This window comes from Camelus ferus, chromosome X, assembly GCF_009834535.1.
Source record: "Camelus ferus isolate YT-003-E chromosome X, BCGSAC_Cfer_1.0, whole genome shotgun sequence".
Classification (NCBI taxonomy): domain Eukaryota; kingdom Metazoa; phylum Chordata; class Mammalia; order Artiodactyla; family Camelidae; genus Camelus; species Camelus ferus.
The window spans coordinates 18,175,821-18,198,785 of NC_045732.1; the positions used below are offsets into that span (position 1 = coordinate 18,175,821).

At 40.5% G+C, this 22,965-nt stretch overlaps 1 protein-coding gene across 1 annotated transcript; it reads right to left on the minus strand.

Annotated features, from left to right (window-relative positions):
- Positions 1-2,925: 2,925 nt before the first annotated feature.
- Positions 2,926-20,514, minus strand: CLTRN (collectrin, amino acid transport regulator). Its single transcript, XM_006194202.3, has 4 exons — positions 20,371-20,514; positions 19,987-20,100; positions 15,539-15,733; positions 2,926-3,774 (listed from the first exon to the last, which is right to left on the minus strand). The coding sequence occupies exons 1-4, from the start codon at positions 20,442-20,444 to the stop codon at positions 3,618-3,620; spliced, it is 540 nt and encodes a 179-aa protein (XP_006194264.3). The 5' UTR covers positions 20,445-20,514; the 3' UTR covers positions 2,926-3,617.
- Positions 20,515-22,965: the final 2,451 nt, after the last annotated feature.

Below are 22,965 nucleotides of genomic sequence, written 5' to 3' on the forward strand. Positions count from 1 at the left end.
TGATTACCCAGAGTATTTGTCAAAGGCCGTAAGCTCCATTTTGCTGTTATATTGAATGTCAAGTTTACAGCACATCTCTGCTAGCATGGAAAACTTCCCCAACAAGGATATTTAGTGGAGCAGACCTTTGCAGGTGAAACAAATGCCTTCGGCTTCAGGATAAACAGACAGTAAAGAAAATGATCTAGCGATCAAATTGGTTCATCCCACACCTTCAAAATAAGAAGCTTATCTAGGATCAGTATTTCTCACTCTTTTCTTTTCCATTATTCAGACTTCTCAGACATTTTTTCCTAATAGCTCATATAGGAAATTTTAATACCATAGATATACTTTTTATCTGTTTATGAAGTGGTCCTTCAGAGGACTATAAATCATTGTAATATCTAAACTTTTTTCTCCCTACCAAGAACAACTTCCACCCTCTTGAGAATGCATGTTTGGGATTATGCTTACTAGTGCACAGTGACAGAATTCAGATGATGTTTCACCAATTCTATATGCAAAGCTACCCTATTCTGGAGTATACAACTCAAGAGGATGTAAGATAGAAAACAGTTCTTTAGTAAAAATATACTGCCAACTGAAATCTCATTCCTCTCCTAAAAACAAGGAAGTCCTAATAATTTTAAAGACCATATGGTTCCCAAGTCAAAAAAGTTGCACCCACAAATTCAAACTCCTCCACGTACAGAGAGGGCGTAGGCTTTGCTCTCAGAAGGGATGACTATGAGCTTGCAACAGCCACCATCTCATTTGCTTGTTTATTAGCATACATTTATTGAGCTCTGACTATGTACACTTTCAGCTCCATGCGGGTATGGACTGTTTTCAATTTTGCTCACCATCACAGATTAAGGGAAAGAAAGAAGGAAGAGAGAAAGGAAGGGAAGGAAATAGGAAGACAAGGCACTGTGCTAAGTGACTTGAACACTGCTACTAAAAACATAACATTTAGTGTGAAGACAGAATTGTAAACAAATAAAAAAAATGAAATATAATCATTAGCTGAAAAGATGTATAGATATGGTGAGGTTACAAGGCAATGGTTAATTCTATCTGGTTAGAGGTAGGAGGAAAGTGAAGCGAGTTATGAAAACGTTTATGGAGACAAGGCTGTATTAGAAGACTTAGGTGGGCCCCAGAGCACTCTTGCCTTTGTGGTCTCCTTCTTGTACAAAAACGCATTTAAATGTAGTATAATTCTAGCATAATGAGATGAGTATCATTATCTGGGCAGTCTAGGAGCACAAAACCTGGAGGTCCAGCAAAGACTTCTAGGAGGATGAGAGGTTTAAGTGAGAGAAACTCTAAGGACAAGCTGGAGGAATGGCTGGAAGACAGGGCAGCGTGTTCCAGGGAGAGGGAAAAGCTTGGTCAAAGGCCTGTGAGAAGTGAGAGATCTTTTATGATTGGGTGGAAGAGAGAGAGAGAGACAGAGAGACAGAAAGGGGAGAAGGGTGAAAGATGAAGTTAGAGAAGAAAGTGGGAATCAAACTGCAGCAGGCCCTGTGTTAAGGAATCTGGCTTTCTCCTAAAGAGAATAAGAAACCATTTTTAAAAGCTTTTCTGTTAGGAAACCACAGAATCAGGTTTGAATTTTGGATATTCATCCAAGCTACAATGCAATCAATGGACCTGGGGGTCCACCAGGCACCCCCTTCAGGGCCCACATACCCATCCCTAGCTTCTGGAAATATTGGCTTTTGAAGGCTCAGAGCTGAGTCCTTCGATGAGAATTGCCCTCAGCCTCAGGGAACCGCCTTTTCCAAGGGCAGATTCTCTCCCAGAGAGCACCCATGGCCATACCTGGCTAATGTGGAGATACAAAGATCCAGCCACATTAGCTAGTCAGGGACAACCTCAGCTCCTAAGCTCCCTGAAGGACTGGCTGAGGCCTCTGATGTAACCATATTTCTGGTCACTTCTCCCTCTGCTTGATCCTACTTGATTAGTTTCCTATTGCTGCCTAACACTTGACCACTAACTTAGTGGCTTAAAAAACAAACATTTCTCATCTCACAATGTCCATGGGTCAGGAGTCTGGCCCCAGCTTAACTGGGTCCTCTGCTTAGGCTGCAATCAAAGTGTTGGCCAGACTGCATTCTCATCTGGAGACTTGACTGGGGAAAAATCTGCTTCCAGACTCACTCCAGTTGTTGACAGAACTCATTTCCTTGTGGTTGTAGGACTGAGGATTGCAGCTTCTTGTTGGCCGCTGGTTGGAGGCTGTCTTTGGTGCTGAGAGGCCAGCCACCAGCAATTTCTAGAGGCTGCTCACAATTTCTTTCATGTAGGCTTTCTCAGCATGGCCACTTAATCAAGCCAGCAAGGAGAGTCTCTAGAACAAGTCTGCTAGCAAGACAGACTCAGACATAATATAAGCTAATCATAGGAGTGACATCTCATCACCTTTGCTGTATTCTGTTCATTAGAAGCAAGTCACAGGTCCCCTCACTCAAGGAGGGGGAATGATATGAAGGCGTGATCAGGAGATGGCGGACACCTTAGAGTCTGTCTGCCACACTTGCCTTCCTCACTTCTTACAGGTGTATCTCCTGAGATCACGCCCCCGTAAACCTTGTGTATGCAATGACCCATCTTAGAGTTTGTATTCACTGGAGGCAGGGAAGGGAGTGAGAGACTACTGCTGTAACACCAACTATGGGTGATGGCACTGGGAGAGTGAGCAGCAAATTTTCTTTCTGTTAATAAATGTATAATATTTATTATCAGCAGTTAAAATGATACACGGCCTAACTGGAAGTAAAATCACATCTAAAAACTACAAGGTGTCTTCAAGCAAGGATACATACAACAAAAAGAATTCATTTCTAGGGCTGAAGAGCAGGTTAAAGATAACATAAAAAAAAATTAGGCCTAGTATGTTCCGCAGTGTCAAAATAAATCTCAGACCACAATCAGTCACTTAATCAAAAAGAGATGTTTAGTACTTTATTAAATTAGCATAGATTGTACTTTTACAAATTGTGGAAATAATCAATGAATAGAGCTACCCTATTAGAGACTGGTAGTCAGAAAATATATATAAGCAACTGTTGGTATGATAATAGGATCAAATTCCACATTGTATATCAACACTCCCATTTTTATCCATCTCATTTACAGTAATTACTTGTTGTTCTTGCTTATCTAGTCATATACAAAGTGATGTAAGTGATATTTAAAAAGGGCCCATTGTCGATGATTTATATACTGTATTATAGGCATTATCCACTGGAAAAAATTTTCTTAGGTCTTCAAAATGTGATATGTGTGTGTGTGTGTGTGTGTGTGTATACTGGTCTGACCTTATTTCTGGAGATGCTTAAATACTAATGTACTTTAACACCAATAACTACAAACATTACATGACTACACTTGCACACTCTGTTGTCAGAGAAATATTTCAGAACATTTTGAACGGTCAACCACTTATGATTCCAATGGTCTTCATGGGTATAATTCATTGCCTTTCAATTTCATGCACATTTAAAATTTCCTACAAAAGAAGAATGGTGAAACAAAATATATAATCTGCCTTTGATAAATTGTGATGTTCAGCAGTTGTACAGAAACAAGTGTTGAGTTTCATGGGGAAGCAAAACAACAGCCCTTCAAAGAGGGGTGAGCCGCTCATCCTCTGTCATAAAGGCATCATTGATGTGTCCTCCCTTCATGTCCAGGGGATCACAGGGGATGCCATTTTCAATTGTGATTGTGTTTTCACACTTATCTTCAGTGTCTTCCATCTCAGACGGTCCTTCATTCTTCCTGAATGCACATAAAGAGAATGATTGGCATCTAGGAAGAGAAAGCATGGTCTTCTGTACAAGCATGGAGATCAAGAAGGGGAAGAGAAACCGTAGAATAATGGAAAAATTGATGATGTGTATTTTAAAATAAATTTCAAAGATCATAAAGAGCTGATGAGGTAAAAAAAGATGCTATCAAGATTAGAAGTCTGCATGGATTATATATATATGTGTGTGTGTGTGTGTATATATACACACACACACACACACATATCAGAACAAGTGGTTTTATTTGGAATAGTAGAATATATATGAATATGTATATGAACAAATGCTTGTATACAAACACATATACACATGTACACACATGTACATTCACACACACAAATTGCGTGACGGAATGTGAAGAAAATGTATAACTTGGCAAGTTAAAGACATAACTCTAGGAGAACAATTTAAGAAAAACTGAATTTTAAAAAGTAATAAATTCCTCTTATAATATTTGCAAATTAATGATCTGCAAATGTTGAATAAAAATCAGATTGAAATGAGATATCAAGAAGTAAATCCATATTACTTTGTAGAAAGGACATAACCACTATAAATTGTAGACAGCACTGTTGGCTCTACTCATTACAGAACAGCTGCATTCATCTGTGAGTCAGGTTTTTGGAACTCAGAACACATTTTACTAATTACATTACAACTCATAGCTGTAATTCCAGGTCATTTCAAAACACTCTATATAACAGGATACATTTTTAAGTTACTTATTCTCAGACCCTTTGTAGACCCTGCTACCCAACACAAGTTAATACCAGGCCCTTAATATTTCCTTGAAGTATGGAAAGTTGTAGCCTTGAATTTAAAGAGTGTTCCTGTCTTTTGTGAAAGACCAAGACACTGAGCCAATTATGCTTGATATCATAGAGGTGGGGGAGAAAAGAGATGTGGGTACCTCTAGGCAGCCAGGGGGAAGAAGAATTTCCCTGAGGATTATCACAAGTTAGATGTTGGGGCACCATGGAGGCATGATGTTAGGCATGAGGCTCCCAGACTTGTCAAAGATTCTCTTGTCCCAGAAATCTGTGGAAACCCCAAAGAGGCAGACCTGAATGGATCACATGGCTGGGATGGTGGACATTGCTGTGGTGACCAGGATGGACTCCCACCATTATGAAAGTCCCTTAGAACCTTAGTGAGTCTCTAGTGGGTGAGGAGGTGGTGAAGATGCTCCATTGATGATTAAGGTAGTTTCCTATTAGTCCTACATGAGAGTCCATTTTAAAGTCTTTAAAAAATATGGTGGAAGAAGGGAGAGCGAAAAGACAGCTCTTGTTTACAAAAGAATGACAACTAATATAGAAGCTGTAACAGAAAAAGAAAATCACCATATAATAATTGATTCTAAGGAGGTTCATCAATGGATACTAAACCCTTGAGTGAGATGATTAGGGAACAGGATATTCACAGGGTCTCAATGTAACACCCTTATAAGCAATGTACATATCATAAAGAGACATTTGTATTTTGAAAAGGGAGAAATTTGGTGAACATCACTAACAATGAGACAAATTGGCAAGTGCCTCCAAATGTGATGTACCAAGAATAAAAATACACACACACACACACACACACACACACACATATGGGTAGATAGATAGATTTTTTTTAATAAAATTCTGTGTTCTGTGTCCCTGCCTCACTCCATCACCAACTCTTTTTGATCTGACTCTCTCAGGAGGAACTAATCAGACAAATCCAAATTAAAAGATATTTTGTAAAACAGCGGAACTGGACTCAGTATAGAGTAGCCACTCAACTAATGGGCTTAGAGTTGGATGGACACACATATGAGTGGCTGGCTAGCTAGTTAGACAGACAGATAAATGGCTGGATCAATGAATGTAGATCAATGATTGTTTGGCTGGATGATAAATCAATAGGTCGATAAATGGATGGGTGGATGGATGGATGAATAGATGGTAGTTAAGAGATGGAACAAACAAATGGATGGATGGATGGACTTATGCTTTGGGCAAAGTTACTCAGACAGGAGTCCAAGGTTGATTTTGAATGGGGTCCACCACAAGAGAAAGAGGGAAGGAAGGAAGGAAAAGAGGAAATACACACACATGATATTTCTTGTATCTCTAGATATTTTTTTCAAATGAATGGAGGAAAATACTCATTTTCATACCTTAGGAATTAGGAGTTAGAGTAGATTTTTCTAGGGTTTACTGATGGTTTATTAGATACTTTCAAATAGGTGGAGTTCATAAAGAAAAGTAAAGCAGCGTTGCAATACTGTAGAGCTCACTGTCATCACTTGAAAGTATTTTGTCATTATACATGCCACTGTCAAATGTCAAAGTGTGTCACTACAGGCCCAATGCCAGCAGTGGAAGTTGGGGGTTGTAGTCCCAGAGACCTGGGTAAGAACAGGCTGCTGTGTTTTCCCTTCCTCAGGGTGAAGACACTGCACTGTCCATTCCAAGCATAAGTGACCAGCAATCAGTGCTGGTTGGGGTGGCATGATGGGTCCTCCAGCCAGGTGAAATCACCTACCAGAGGACTAGAATATTTTGGTCCCTCCTCCTGTAGACAGGGGTATCATCACTTTCCATGTCCTCCAGAAAGCAAAGGCAATTGACATTCTATAACCATCAAACACATCACTTCCATTCATAGTATCCAACATTCATTCAGTAACTATGTTTTGAGTGCCTACTGTGTGTTGGAAGAGACACAGTTCTTGCTCTAAAGTGAAAAGAAAGGGCTCAGTAAAAAAGAAAAATGCCAAATTTCACTCATCCTCCCTCCCTCATTTTTATGGGTTATAAAAGAGAGAAGATATTTCAGTAGGAATAACACCCTAGTGACAAATGTATATTTATAAATTATCATCAAAAATGCCTAGCTCATGCAATTTCTCCCAAAATCATTCCTCATCAGGTCTGTAGTGAGTAATAAATAGCTTTCAATTTTTTATTGAAATATAGTCAGTTTATAATGTGACAATTTCTGGTATACAGTATAATGTTTCAGTTATACATGTGCATACATATATTCATTTTCATATTCTTTTTCATTATAGGTTACTACAAGATATTGAATACAGTTCCCTATGCCATACAGAAGAAACTTGTTATTTACCCGTTTTTGTGAGGAAGCCTCTTGTATTTCTGAAGTAAGAGATATTCTGCCAAAGTTCAGTAGGTATTTTGTGTGAATTGTTTCATCTGTGGGTGTAATTTTTGGTGTATTTGTGGGAGAGGATGAGCTATGCATCCTTCTACTCCGCCATCTTGGCAATCCACTCTTATCAGATTTTAAATAGTCAAGTTCTACCCTGAAATTTGTGTATGTAAGATAAGTATGAAATTCATATTATAAAAATCTTAGTAGATGGAGCATTCTGAGGTACGTGGAAATGCAATGGTAGTCTTAGAAATAACGGTTGCCAGTGTTCATCTGCCAGTTTCTTCAGTTAAAAAATATTTTTATGGTGTTAGAAGAAAAATCGCTGAGAGCTGGATGCTTGGCAGATCATGGCAAGAAATCTTGCCTCCCCCTCCCCAACCACAAAGGAGAAATAATCCACTGGGCATCACAAAGGAATGGGGGAGAACTAAAAAGGGAGCTGCAAATGGACGAAGACAAGGTTCTCTTCTTTAGAAGGATTTCTCAACCAAAATGATTCTGAGTGAAATCGCTGTGGAAATTTATCAATCTGAGCTGTGTTCAAGGCAAATTAGGTACATATTATTCTTTCGTGACCTTAGATCCAGTTGTTCAGAGTCTTGGCATTGCTGGGCTTCACAAACTGCAGTGTCACTAATTTGTGGGCTGGTGGACGTGATAAGAAGCTCAAAGGTTATCTAACAGTAATACAGCCCTTTGTCACATTTCGTAGTGTGTCCTGTAATAAACTGATTCACTGCCTGCGCATTGCTGTAAGAATAATAAAACTTAATTATCTTTTGGGATCATTCTGACTCAATGTTCTGCTAAAAACATGAATTCTTTCTACTGAAGAATAAAATTGAGTGCTAATGACTTCCGCTGTTCCTGCAATGTCAGGTGATTCAGGAAGAGGATTAAAAAGAAAAACAAACCCATGACTCAAACACCTGAAACTAGCTCTTAGGAGCCTTTAGAGTGGGTATTTCTCCTAAGTCCAGAGAGAAGAGGGGCAAAAGAGGGGACAGAAAAAGTAAAGGCACACCTTGGAGATAATGCAGGTTTGGTTCCAAATGACCACAATAAAGCCAGCCAGATGAATGTTTTGGATTCCCAGTGCATATAAAAGTTACATTTATACTGTATTGTAGTCTATTAAATGTGGAATAGCATGATGTCTAAAAAATTGTACATATCTTAATTTCAAAATACTTTAGAGCTAAAAAATGTTAACCATTGTCTGAGTCTTCAGCAAGTCGTAATCTTTTTGCTGGTGGAGGGTCTTGCCTCAATGCTGATGGCTGCTGAAGGCTGGGGTGGCTGCGGCAATTCCTTAAAATAAAACAAGAGTGAAGCTTGCAGCTTCAGTTGACTCTCCCTTTTCTGACTGATTTCTCTGTAGCATGCAATGCTGTTTGATAGCATTTTACCTCCAGGAGAACTTCTTTCAAAATTGGAGTCAGTCCTCTCAAACTCTGCTGCTGCTTTATTAACTAAGTTTATGTTATATTCTAAATCCCTTGTTGTCATTTCAACTATCTTTACAGCACCTTCACCAGCAGGAGACTCCATCTCAAGAAACCACTTTTTTGGCTCATTCATAAGAAGCAACTCATCATCTGTTAAAGTTTTATCATGACAGTGCAGCAATTCAGTCATATATTTAGGCTCCATTTCTAGTTCTCTTGCAATTTCTACCATATCTCCAGTTACTTCCTCCACTGACACCTTAAACCCCTCAAAGTCATCCCTGAGGGTTAGAATTAATTTCTTCGAAACTCCTATGTATGTTGATATTTGGACCTCTTCCCATGAATCGTGAATGATCTTAATGGCATCTAGAATGCTGAATCCTTTCCAGAAGGTTTTCAATTTACTTTGCCTGGATCCATCAGAGGAATCACTTTTCAGGGCAGCTACAGTCTTACAAAATGTATTTCTTAAATAATAAGACTTGAAGTTGCTCCTTGATCCATGAGCTGCAGAACAGATGTTGTGGTAGCAGGCCTGAAAGCAACAACAATCCTGTTGTCCAGCCCCATCAGAGCTGAGGTGACCAGATGCATTGTCAACGAGCAGTAATATTTTGAAAGGAGTCTTTTCTCCTGAATAGGAGGTCTCAACAATGGCCTTAAAATATCCAGTGAGCCATGTAAACAGATGTGCTGTCATCCAGGCTTTGTTGTTCCATTTATAGAGCACACACAAAGTAGATTTATCATAATTTTTAAGGGCCCTAGGATTTTCGGAATGGTAAGTGAGCACTGGCTACAACAGTGGCCCCTAACAAGAGAGTCAGCCTGTCCTTTGAAGCTTTGAGGCCAGGCACTGCCTTCTCCTCTCTAGCTATGGAATTCCTAGATGCATCTTCTTCCAATAGAAGGCTGTTTCATCTACCTTGAAAATCTGCTGTTTAGTGTAGCCACCTTCATGAATGATCTGAGCTAGATCTCCTGGATAACTTCCTGCAGCTTCTACATCAGCACTGGCTGCTTCATGCTGCACTTTCAAATTATGGAGATGGTTTCTTTCCTCAAACCTCATGAACCAAACTCTGGTAGCTTCAAACTTTTCTTTTGCAGCTTCCTCACCTTTCTCAGCCTTCATAGGATTGGAGAAAGTTAGGGCCTTGCTCTGGATTAGGCTTCGGCTTAAGGGAATGTTGTGGCTGGTTTGATCTTCCATCCAGACTACTAAAACTTTTTCCACATCAGCAATAAAGCTGTTTCGCTTTCTTATCATTTGTGTGTTTACTGGAGTAGCACTTTTTATTTCCTTCAAGAACTTTTCCCTTGCTTTCAAAACTTGGCTAACTGGTGCAAGAGGCCTAGCTGTCAGCCTATCTTGGCTTTCAACACGCCTTCCTCATTAAGCTTAGTCATCTCTAGCTTTTGATTTAAAGTGAGAGACTTCTGACATTTCCTTTCACTTGAACACTTGGAGGTCATTGCAGGGTTATTAATTGGCCTGATTTCAATATTATTGTGTCTCAGGGAATAGGGAGGCCTCAGGAGAAGGAGAAAGATGGAGAACAGTGGAGCAGTCAGAATACACAACACTCAGCATTATATGGGCATGGTCTGTGGAGCCCCAAAATAATTCCAATAGCAAGGTCAACAACATTGCTCACCAACAGTAACATCACTGATCACAGATCACCATTACAAATATAATAATAATGAAAGTGTTTGAAATATTGCAAGAATTACCAAAATGTGACACAGAGACACAAAGTGAGCAAATGCTGTTAGAAAAATGGTGCCAATAGACTGGTCTGATGCAGGGTTGGAAGAAACCTTCAATTTGTAAAAAAAATGCAATATCTGTGAAGCACAATAAAGTAAAGTAGAATCAAACGAGATTTGCCTGTATTGGGTGGCCCACGTAGGTAGGGGGTGTTGAGGAACAGGGTTTGCCAAAGACAAAGTAGTAGCAGCTAAAAGCAGAAAGAGTATTTCTGTCTCCTTTCAAACAAGATAGGGCTGAAAAGCCAAGGCCCAAGAACAGCCAGAAAAGCAACCAAGGACAAATATGATTTTAATTATTGGGGAATTGGGACTGTCATCATAATCAGTATGGATGATTCCCGAGGAAAATAGCAGTGTTGCTGGAATAACTTCAGTAGGCACTGCAGCACAGTGAGACTGGTGGGCTTTGGCATCAAGCCCAACTGGCTTAAATACTGGGACCCCTACTTTCTAACCATATGACTGCTTGTAGGCAGATCACTTTTTATCAGCCCTGTGATAGCAAAACCAACAGAAACCAGTACCTATTACATGGCAGAAGCCAGACTAAGTGTACACATCATCTCATCTAATTCCTATTGCAAACACTATACAGATTTTATTATTATCCCTGTTTTTCAAATGAAGGAGCTGAGATTCAAATATGTGGAGCAACTTGTCTTTCAGAATGGGACAAGACTGGTGAAAGGAGCGGACCCAGATAGAACTCTATTTAATCTCCCCAGGCTTCACTCAAAACACATATTAGATTGCTTATTGAGCGTGTACATTTAAGAACAGCAAAGTAAAACAATTATTAGCTCTAATAGTTCTGATTTTATTTACAATTCTATTTTCAAGACTATTTGTTCATTTAAGACTTTATAAGAATGTAAAATTTCAGTATATGAAAATGTTGGCTGAGTCTCAGTGCCTTGTGTGAAAAGATGTATAGAAATCCAAATGCCCTTCTGTTACTATTGACTTTATGGGAATAGAAATATAACCAGAAATAAACCAAGTGAATTTACTAGTGACTCTGTTCAACTGTGAGGATTAGCTAGGGTTCTGGGTCCTGAGTCCTTGACCTTGCTTTGTTACCAACTATAAGATTATAATCTCCCTGTAGACAAGGACCATCCATGTTATCTATGTACGTCTCTTCCACAGTATGGAAGAGATGGTTCTATATAGTTCTATATCTCCTATCACAGAACGGATAGTCAATAAAGGAATAAGATATTTTTATCTCTCTGGGCCTTGGCTTCTGGAGAGATGGATTTATATCATTGTTAAGGACCCTAACATTATAACAATCTGCTTATATATGGGATTCATGAATTAATCCTACCATATACATGAAAGTCTGAAATTGTGCTGTGACTCTTCTTTTATAGCACAAAGTGCCAGGTTATATAGAATTAGCACTTTGTAACTGCTTTTTGATGGTGGTGCTATAGTACTTTACATTGATAGAGCACCTTCCAGTGCATAAAGCACTTGTGTGTATTCTCTAATCTTGCCTTCCCATCATCCTAACTATTTAAGAAAATATTATCCTCATTATCCATATGTCACCAGATCAAGGCCATTCAGCTAATAAATGCCAGGGCCTGAGACTGGAACCCAAAACTGAGAGTACTGATCCAGTGCTCTTTCAACTAAAATACACCTCACATCAGCAACTTCATGATCATTACCATTATCACATCACCCTCACCATCACAATCATCATTGTCACCATCATCATCTACCATCACCATTGCCATTATCACCACCATCATTATCATCATCACCAGCATCATAAAGCTGACCAGAGAACTGAAATATCTACTTCCAGGCTAGAGCTAGACACAGATTTAGTACAAACATCATTGTGAAGTATATGCAGCTCATCTTCGTTGCCTTCCCACCTATTCAACTCCCTAATTGTTGCCCAAAGGTTAAAAAAAAAAAAACCTTCCCAACTTTTTTCCTTCAACAAATCTCTCATTTCCACAAACTCCTATTCTCAGTAGACGGTAACAGAGAGGCAATCTCCTCAAATTATCTCACGAAAAGGTGGCAGTTGTAATAGAGTCCTGAAACTGGCTAGTACAGGCTTACAAGAGGTGACTGTTAAATATTCAGAAATTCCAGACTTCATAAGAAGTCAGCAAATGCTACAAATCAGGTATTTTTTTTAGAGAGCTGGTTAACTAGCTTACCGCTATTATAGTAACCAGCAGACCTAAGAAGATCATTTGCCTTTTAAGATAGGTGTTCGTTAACTAATAAAATCCCAAGAAATGAGCCATTGAACTGGAAAATTTTCTACAGTCTGGTGGCAACATCTGGATGGAAAAGAGATCCTTTTCTAGTATCCCTTAATCACAGAAATAGGTTAAGTTCATCTTGAATGATAACAGTTACTGTTTATTTAGTGCATATTATATCCTGGGTACTTTATACACATTTACCTCACCCAATCCCCATGGAAGCTCCATGAGGCATTATCTCCTTATTACAGGTGGAGAAACAGACCCATGGAAATTAGATGATTCAACCAAAATCATTCAGCTAAAGGGTATAGTTAGTATTTGAGTTCAACTAGTTTGGGCCCCAATGACTGCACACTTTCCACCCAGTGGTTCTGAATAATCAATGCAATGCTGTATTGACACACCTCACAGAATTGTTAAAGCTTTACTTGAGAAATGTCCTCAATAGTAAGTTTAAATATGCATATATCTTAAATGACACTGGCACTCTTCTTCATAGAAGCAGAATGGTGATTTAGATGACACTGTATTCCCTCCTCGTCTTCTAGGTTTAAGATTTTGTTACAGAAATTATGTCCATTTATTATCTAACGTATGGATTGAATTCTTGAGCAAATCTTTGTCTTCCTCAATACTAAAGGCTTTGAGGGGTAACTCCCATCTTTCCTACAATTAGAAAAGGCTTTCATCACAATTATCAGGGCTCTCCCACTCCAAACTGCACCCTCTCCTCACCTTTGGAGCAATACTTTACCCAAGAGAAACCCACCACAGATTGTATCAGACGTAAAACACAACAAATCAATTTATCTTCAGAGGGTTGTCATAACTGTCCTGACTGTATTTCCTAATTATTGATGCTCTCCAGGTTTACACAGGAGATCTGTCCATCTGCTTTCCTAGTTTGAACACGAAATAAATTTGTGAAGGCAAGGTTGTGACAACAGCCTCACCTCTCCCAGGCAACAGATTATGATGCTACACACCCAATTATTATATTACTGCAGAATCTGCTCAGAAGGAAAGAGATAGCTGATCCCAGTGCAAACTAGCTGAAAGACCAACAACTGGCAGGATAATAAAATACTAGTAACAGCTAACACTTATTGAGCGCTCACTGTGCGCCAGGCACTACTGTAAGCACGCTACCGCATTAACTCTTTTGATTCCACCAAATGAATTATTTCTAATGTACCCCATTGTCACTCTAGCAAAGTTATTTATGCACAGACAGTAAAGAAAAATTTAACCAACTTAACTCGAGCACCACAAACCATATTCTGTTGAGCTTGGTTTCCTTGACTCATTGCCTGTGCTTCCTGATATCCACAGTTAATGGATTATGCACAGGAGCAGAGTCTAGGCAATAAATACTTTGAATTTAAGCAGTCTATCTCCAGAGTCCATTCTTCTAACTCCTACACTATATCCCACTAGTGAGGAAACTGGCAACCAAGGAGATGAGGTGAATTCACAAAGGTTACAACTGTTAGAAACCACAGAATCATAGCATTTCAGGATACTTAAAGATATTAAATAAAGGTATTCAAATACTGCAAGAGACTATTTCTTAATGGATACAAATGAACAATTTGTATCAAATCTCTTAGTATTATTTGTCATGCCAAGATCAACAAAATCAAGCAAGAAGGGGGAGGGTATAACTCAATGGTAGAAAGCATGCTTAGCTTGTGCAAAGTCCTGGGTTCAATCCTGGGTACATCCATTAAAAAATTTTAAATAAATAAACAAACAAACCTAATTACCCCCCTCCTCCAAAAAAGCTTAAAAAATAAAAAAAAAAGAAAATTAAGCAAGTACAACTTGATCTTAATCTTTTGAGTTTAATTCAGGAACTAGACATAAATCATATTTATTCCATAGCACTTCACTTACTATTTGTGAAAAAAATTGCAAAGCCCCAAATTTAAAATGATTACCTTCTGCTAGCAATCAGGGTGAAACATATGGAAACTAGAAAAGCTCAGGAGAAACACGTAGGTGAATACATACTTGGCCAAACATAACCCGCACATTCTGTGTGGGCACCAATCTTTCAGAAAACCAATTCATGTTCTTGTGATTCCCACTTACCAGAATTCCTCTTCCTTGGTATCAGAAAGGAAGGTTTAGAAGCATCAAAATGTCTACTAAAGAGTTGAAGACTCTCTCCACTTCATCTCTGGATCAGAGGTACTTGCAAACAAAAGTATTTTCTCCTTTCACTGTACTGAGAAATCTTGCCTCTTCTCTACCTTAGTAATTCTCCCACTGGTCGGAAATTCTCTCTTGAAGTAATGTCAATAATTTAGACAGCAAAGTTTGCGCGTGCCCCAGAATCCAGGCAAATGAACTTCAGCAATGGGAATCTATATGTAAATAGTTAAATTGGAAGCTCTCAAACTAAGTGAATTAGAATAGCCTAGATATTCATTCTAATGCATCTCCTCCAATTGTACACCAACTATACTTCAATTTTAAAAAATGCATCTCCTTCAGATAGTTGACATTAGTGGGTCTGTGGTAGGGAAAAGGAACCTACATTTTAAACAAGTGTTCCAGGTGATTTTGATGAAGGGAGTTGATTCAAAGGCCACGGGTCTATATAAAATCATAGGCACTAGAGGGATTACCGTCTATCAAGGGGTGGGAAGTATAAAACACCGCAAAAGTACATGGCACAAGATGGCAGCTGCAGACATTGGAAGAGGCAGGCCAAGGTGGGGAGGCATGAAAAGGCCTGTGGAACTACTGGCATCTGGAGGTGGATAACTACCAAAGATCAACTCTGCCTACCCAGAAAGTCTGCTTAGCTCTCTATATCCAGCTTACTAAATCATAACACAAATATTAAAATCAACTCTAGAAATGAAATATTTACATGGTGTAGAATAGAAACAAAGACAGTAATGGAAGGAGTCATAGTTAAATAAGGAACAATGAACTCCAGAAAGTCTATAAAAACAAGAGCATAAGAAATGTTTTGAAAATCACCAATTGTTTTTGGGTTCAGATAAGGGTTTATCTTCAGCTAGGGGAAAATCCTTTCATTTTTCCAAGTCATAGGGCAAAAGGAAAATGCTCTTTAAATCACTCCCTTTAGATATCTCACCTTCTATGTTGCTGGATTCCTGATAAAATCAATAGCATGGTTGCAACTATGACAATGCAAAATATCACACCAAATATAATAATCCAGATGGGCACAGGTGGGTCAGTAGGTGGTGCAAGAGTGGAAGGAATTCTTAAAAATTCCAGAGTCTGGTCATTCAAAAAGAAGGCATTGTTGATCCGGTTCCTATTCATTCTAAAACACAATGATGATTAAAAACAAGTTAGAAGAAACATTAGAAACAGAAGGTATAGCCCTATTTCTCCATGATTATAACTATCTCTATAAACAGGACATCCCCCTAGCATGAGACTTCAGGTTAAAAAGGCAGTTTGATGAGGGCAGTCATGCTGTGGTTTTCTTTTCATAAGCTGCACTGCCGGCTGCCAGAGAGATGCCTGTCTAGGCACTGCTGCCCTCCACTGTTGTGCATATCCTAGAAGTAACCCAAAGTCCTGAGTTGTGATCTCTGCCCACTGTTTTATTTTCTGACGGGTAGCATCTAGATTAAAATGACCGAGTTCTATTTAAGGTGGCTTACATAAATACCAACAGCTCGAAAAGATAAAGTAATATGTAAAAAGTGGGTGATAAACATGAGAAGAAAAGAAAACCAGGGGCAGAAAAGAAAACTTGAAGTCAGGATCAGCTGCAAATCCATCGATTTGATCTTTTTTTTCCATTCAATTCAACAAACATTTGCTGAAAACTTACTAAGCACCAGATACTGTGCTAGGTGTTGGAGATACAAAGTGAAATAAAAATACCCAAGGAGCTCACAGTCTAGAAGAAAGGCCAGTCAGTCCCTCCACAATCACAGTGCAGCAGAAACAGTTCTATGAAAGAGCTAACTAGGGGCACAGTGGGAGGACAGCAGAAGGGTGAGTATATCACAGTAAGAAGTCAGGGCTGCTTTCCTAAGAAGGCAACTTTTGAGCTGTGTTTTGAGGGACAAGCAGGAATTCTTTAGACCAGACTGTATAGAGAACACAGGAATTGGAGACATGGCATAGTATGATTTGTTCTGTAAACTGCAAGTAGTTCCATATGACTAAAGTAAATTATGCTTTAGGAGTCGAAAAGTCTAGAAAAATATGAAGGTAAATGCGTTACTTTTCCTAGGGAAAATCACTTTTGGTGGTGGTGACAGTTAGGGAGAGGGTGGTAGCAAAAACTTATTTGACTGAAACGAAATAAGTGATTTCTAATTGGAATTTGCAAATTTGGTGAGAGGATTTCTTGGAGATACTGTATGGCCTTTACTGAATTCACACTAGACTAGCTGAGTTCATCTAGAGCAGCACTGAAAAACAGAATATAATATGAGCTTCACGTGTGACTTAAAATTTTCTAGCAGCTCCATTTCTTTAAAAAGTAAAAAGAAACAGGTAAAATTAATTTTAATAATATATTTTTGCCCAATATATATCCAAGAAAGTATAATTTCAACATGTAATCAATACTGAGTTGGTTCACATTTTATTTTGTGCTAAGTCCTTGAAATTCAGTGTGTACTTTACACTTAGAGCATATCTAATCTTGGACTAGATACATTTCAAGTGCTTGAGAACTACACGTGGCTGGTGACTATGGTATAAGGCAGCGCAGGTCTTGAACCTAAGAGTAATAGCTTGACAATCTCTGGAGATCAGAAGGGTAGCAGGAAAGACCTTCTTTAGCAAATGAACATCTATGGGGAGGCATGATTATTCATGAATGTGAAGGAGAATTCCAGCCAGAAAATCTACAGCAGGGGATAATTTTAACATAATTTTTATCAAACCACAGAGTGTTTTCCTTTTTCATAACTTAATATTGATAATGTGGCAACACAAACCTTGCTACAAAATAATGAACCCCACTACCAAGGTATAATTCAGAGTAAAATGCAAAGTTGCTCTGCATTCTTATTCTGTCTACCTGGTTGGTTAGCACTCAGGCTAATTAAAAGTTCTAGTTCAGTACAAACTATATCTCCAACCACTGCTGAAATCCCCAATAGGTGTCAATCACCATGGTTATCTTCCAGCCAAGATTGGCCTTGAATAAGGTCAGGTCTTCACAGTAAATCTAAAACAGACATCTTAGAACTGGTCTGTCATCCCTTCACTTAATTCCGTAAGTGTGGATATTCTAGTAGAGGGGAAAAAAAAAATCACTGGATGTGGTAGCAGTATCCCTGGGTTCAAGCCCTCACTATTTTTCTAGCATGGTGACCTTAGCAAATCAATTAATTTCCCTGAGCCTCATTTATAAACCAGGGATAATAATAATTACTCAAAAATGATTACTGTTGATACTAAATGCCACAAATGCATCAGAACATGCCTTGTGAACTAGAAAGTATTATGCAAACATTAGGTGGAATGAGTATTATTTTGTCCAACCACATAGATTCTTCAGCCTTGAAATTCCTATTGCCTGCCCTCTAGGTACCATCTCCTTTCTTTCCACTCAATCCTTCCCTCGTGGTACTGTTTCCTTTATTTTCATACACTCCTGATGAGCCCTATCTATTCCCTGATATAAATTATCATTCTATTAGCCATCCTTGCCCCCTAAATAGCTCCTCCTCCCAGGGTCTTTGAAACAGACATTTTGTTGTGAACATATTCATCTACATCCTCCACCTTCATCCCAAATACTCACTCCTCCTCCTCACATTAACTGAAGCCTGGTTTAACCAGAGTGCCTTCATTTACGTTGTAACCGTCTCAGGTCACAGAGCTTGAATAAAATCCCCTTTCTCATAAAATACAATATTCCTAATTCTTGCTCCCTAGGTGGTGAGTCTTAACAGTATTCTCAGTGGCAGAAGTGCAGAAACAATTTAGTTAAAACCGTCTTGTTAAAGCAGAATAAATTATTTACCATTGGTCTAGATCCTCAATGCCTTTGCTTCAGCAAGAAACATAGATGATTGTTCGCACAAAATCATTGGGTATTTGATTAAATACTTGTTATCTTAAATGTTAATATTTTACAAAGAGCAAGAGTTCTTTCACTAGATATTTCTCTTTGGTAAAGAGTTTAATACGCATTTCAGTAACTTGTAAACCCTTTGTAAGGAGAGTTGCTTTGTTTCACTCTTTCCTTTTCAGGAAATAGTTTATTTTGTGAACTCGTTCTTCCTATATACCTTTGCCCAACACCAGTCATGCGTGGGATTCAAAGTTTTGACACAAATAAAGTACACATTAATGGAAATAAAAACAAATGGCATCCTCTGCTTCTGAGAAGTAAAGAATACATTTCACTTTTGAAAGTTTGTTATGATCCCAAGGAGAGGAGGAGGGGAACTGTCAGGAAAAAATGTTTAAAACTTGAAATGGGCGAAAAATATCACTGAGTGCCCAGCAAGCTGACTTTTCTGGACAATTTCCACCTTTGTCTTTGAGTTATTTTGCAAATGTATAGGCTGTTGAAAACTGATATAATGTAAATGATTCTTGTCCACAGAAAATTAAGGAGAATTATGTCTGGTGAAACACTGCCTGATGGATAGCCTGGGGCATCTCTTCCTAAATGAATATCACCATTCCTCAATTCCTATATTTGTGTGCTTCCTTGAAGTCTCCTTTGAACCGGTTTTAAACTCTTACTAGTTTCCTCATGAATTAATGAGATAATAAAATCTTTGATAGCATTTATTTTTAATTTGTTTGAGAGTCATGATTTTCCTTTTTCACCCAAAAAGTATCTTTTAAAAGTAAAGACTGTACAGTGACTAAAGGCAAGACCTTAGAGACCCAAAAAATGTGAATATTTTTCTTGATTTTTAAATAAAAGTCAAAGATATGAGTTGTCCCTCAAAATGCCTTACATTTAATCTTCTCAACAACTCTGAGAGAAAAATACCATAATTATTCCTGTTTTATAGATGATAAGAGGAAGCAAAAGGAGGGGAAGTAACTTATCTATATTCAAATAGTGAGCAAGAGGCGAAGCCAGAATTAAAAACCTAAGCATTCAGACTTGAGACTGCATGTGGTGAACCATCACACAATAGTGCCGTACAAGGTGTTCTTGTCAGAGAAGACAGTACTAAACATTCTTGGTTAATATTTAAACCAGGGCTTCTCAACCACAACACTGACATTCGGGGTCGAATAGCTGTTTGCTGTGAGGTGCTGTCCTGGGCAGAGTGGGATGTGAACTGCATTCCTAACTTCTACCTACTCAATGTTGGTGGCCTCCCTACCGCCACGCCCAAGAACTATACAACAAAAATGTCTCCAGGCGTTGCCAAATGTCCCCTTGGAGGTCAAAGTGCCCCTGGAGGAGAACCAGTGATCAACACTAATTCCTACTACAAACCCACAAAATGAAATCTTTGACATCTTAATATATAAATCACTGTGAAGCAGAGAGAATTCCTCAAAAGCTAAGAAAACAGCTGAATTAATCAAGTTGATTTACCAGTACAAGGCATATTCAGCAGTGATTACCTTATAGCTGACTGTATCTCCACAGCAGGAAGGGTGTGATTTTTTGAAGGATCTGTAACCACAAACCAGAATGACACCCGCTGGGTTACATTGCAAAGTAGGACGTGGGAAATCCTGCAGATGATAAGAAGAAAAAAATGCATTATAAGCAAATATGAAATTGCATTAGATATTCCACTCTAACGTTATTACAATCTTAAGAGGTGTCTTAGTTACAAATGAAATCATTTCTACCATTATGAAAAAATTAAGAAGAAAATAATACAGAAAATTTCCTTTTATTTCAAAATCATACGCTGAGGGATCATTCCTTAAATAAGGAATCCACAAAAAAGACAAAAAGAGAATGACTCAGAGGGTGTTAGGTATCTCACTGCCCATCACCTGTGAGCTGATGGCATCCCCACTTCCTCAACATTTGGGTACCTCTGATAGAGAAACCTTTTGTGTCTCTGCATCAAGATCTTTTTAGTGTCCTCCTCATTCAGCCATCCACCTCTTAGAACCAGACAAATCTGTTGCTTCCTCTGTTTGCCAGACTTTCTGCCCCTCTCCCACTCCAGGATTAAGGCTGGTCCAGTAACACACCTCCAAACCAAAGTGCTATAATCATTTACCAGCAGGCTTTCAACACTATTTTTGTGGTTACCTGCTTCCAACTGTAACTGGAAATGTGACTCATTCTATTCTATATACCTGGATCACCAGTAGATATGACAAGAAAGAAATGGCATTAGTGTTCAGATAGAGAAAATCTGTATATAAATGTATGAAGCAGGAAAACTATAGGAGAGTTCACATTAAACCAAAGATGTCAGGGGTAAAACATAAATCCTGACTGCCTTTCACCATGTCCTTAAGAGCAAAATTGCAGTAAGTGACGTTAGCAATCATTCTAGAAGAATAAAACACACATCCCCTTTACCAATACAAGTAAATTTGCTCTTTCCTTAAAGGAGCATTCAAGTGCATTATGCTCATTTTTACAATCATGAAAGAGAGGGCCCATCTGTGAATTTTCTGTAATTTTCAGACCTGGTAGAGAGTATTCTATTTTCTCCCTTTCACGTCACATGCAAAGTCAAGGCACTCCTAGGCCCCTGGGCCCAGACCAAGCGCGGGGCGGAAGTGGGAAGCAGGAGGTTCACCGCCTCAGGCAGCACGGGCGCCCGCGAGACCCGGATGTCCGCGGGGCGCTGCATCTGCGCGCGCAGGACCCCGTGCCCGGACGGCCTCGAGGAGCCGACGCCCTGTGCGCGGGGCTTACAGCCAAAGCCAACCGTCGCCCTCGCCCTGTGCGCTTCGCGTCTACGACTCCGACTCCGAGGACGTGCGGAAGCCGAAGCCCCTCGAAGGCCCCGCCGCCGCCGCCGCCGCCCCGCGATCATGGGCAGCTACCTGAGCAGCTACCTGAGCAGCTACCTGGGCACAGCCAAGGCCACGCAGCCGCTCCCCGCCCGGGAGCGCCGGGCCCCGCGGCCCAGGCCCGCCCTCAGCACCAGCCGCCTGCCGGGCCCCGATCACTGCCCCATCGTGTGCATCCGCCCGGTCCTGAGCGACAGCCCGCCCCCTGCCGCCCCGCCCCGCCGCCGCGACCACGACGCGGCCCGCCGGGCCCTGCTGCCCGAGGCCTGGAGGCGCTTTCCCAGCGGGCCGCCCCTCCGCACCGCCGTGGGGCTGGATCTTCTCGGCCGTCGCAGGAGTTACCCGTGGGCCGCCCGGAACCCCCGCCGCAGCCGGAGCCTGGTGACCATCAAAATCGCCCCGCCTCAGCACAGAGGGAGCATCTACTGCTGTCCCCCCGCCCAGGAGCAGCCCGACCCCTGCGCCAAGGAGACCGTGCTGAGGGCCCTCAGCCAGTGCAAGAAAGGGAAAAGGAAGTTCGACGGGCCGCTCTGGTTTGAGAGCCCCGACCCCAAGAGAAGCAGTCAGAGCCCGGAGCGCAGGCTGTCGGCCTTCCAGCCCGTGTGGAGAGATGGCGTCGTCCGGTCCTTTGTGCCCAAGACTGGGCCTCTGAGAAGCTCCAGCTCCCAGTGCAACCGCGACTGAGAGGAGGACACTGACTCGGGCCTGACTACCCCCGGCCCCCTCGGACCCCCCCCCCCGCCCATCTCCCCTGGGCAGGACCCCCAAGCCCAGAGCCACCTCTCCCACCCTGCAGAGCCCGCATTCAGGAAGCACCGCTGAGAGCCAACCCTTTGCCTCCTCCTGCCCACCCGCCCCTCCTGCCTACTCCCCAGAACACCCTTCTCGGGAAGGGATGCTCTCCCTTACTGCCCAGTTTAGAGTTTAAAGGTTGTTCTTTGTTTAAGTAATAAAAATTGTTTTATTAGCCTAGAGATTGTCATTGTCTTTCTTTCAAAGGTTCAAATAGTAGGATTTGGTCCACACCATGGTTTCTCCACCCTGGCACAGCAGGGGCCAGGTAATTGTTTGTTACGTGCTGCCTTCTGCATTGTAGGGTTTTAGCAGAATCCCGGGTTTCTATGCTCTGGGTGCCAGGAGACACCCACATGGTGACAATAAAACACATTTCCAGTCATTGCCAGATATTGGGGGGGGGGGGGTGAGGAGGTGCAGAATGACACGGGTGCAGAACCACTGAAGGACAGTGCCCTCTACTGGCAGAAACAGTCAAGCTTGGTCTTCCAAAATGTGCGGTTTTCAAAGACAGATGAACAAAACAAGGTGGTGTGTGCTTGGCAAAAACACTTCCCCCGTTTCGTAGAAAGCTGTTGGCTGTGAACGACTCATGTTTTTGGCCTTATCAATAACCAGACAATACGGATTTTTTAAAATGAGCTACTCATTTTACCTCTTCAGCTTGGCGAAAAGTAAAAAGTTAAATAGTATCGAGTGCTGGTAAAGATGCAGAGAATTGGGTTTCTAGGCTGTGCCGTGGGTGTTAATGGGCTCGGCTCTTTGGGAACAGCATCTGGAAGTGTTTGCTAGAACAGAGTGTGGCTGTCACAAACACAC

What these genes read in the sequence shown, in the direction of transcription:
- CLTRN (XM_006194202.3), bottom strand. Translation starts at nt 20,444, where the DNA reads ATGCAGAGACACAAAAGGTTTCTCTATCAGAGGTACCCAAATGTTGAG. An exon ending in GGGATGCCATCAGCTCACAG is followed by an intron (nt 20,101 to 20,370) that starts GTGATGGGCAGT and finishes TATCATCTGCAG; the next exon opens with GATTTCCCACGTCCTACTTT. An exon ending in GAGATACAGTCAGCTATAAG is followed by an intron (nt 15,734 to 19,986) that starts GTAATCACTGCT and finishes ATTGTGTTTTAG; the next exon opens with AATGAATAGGAACCGGATCA.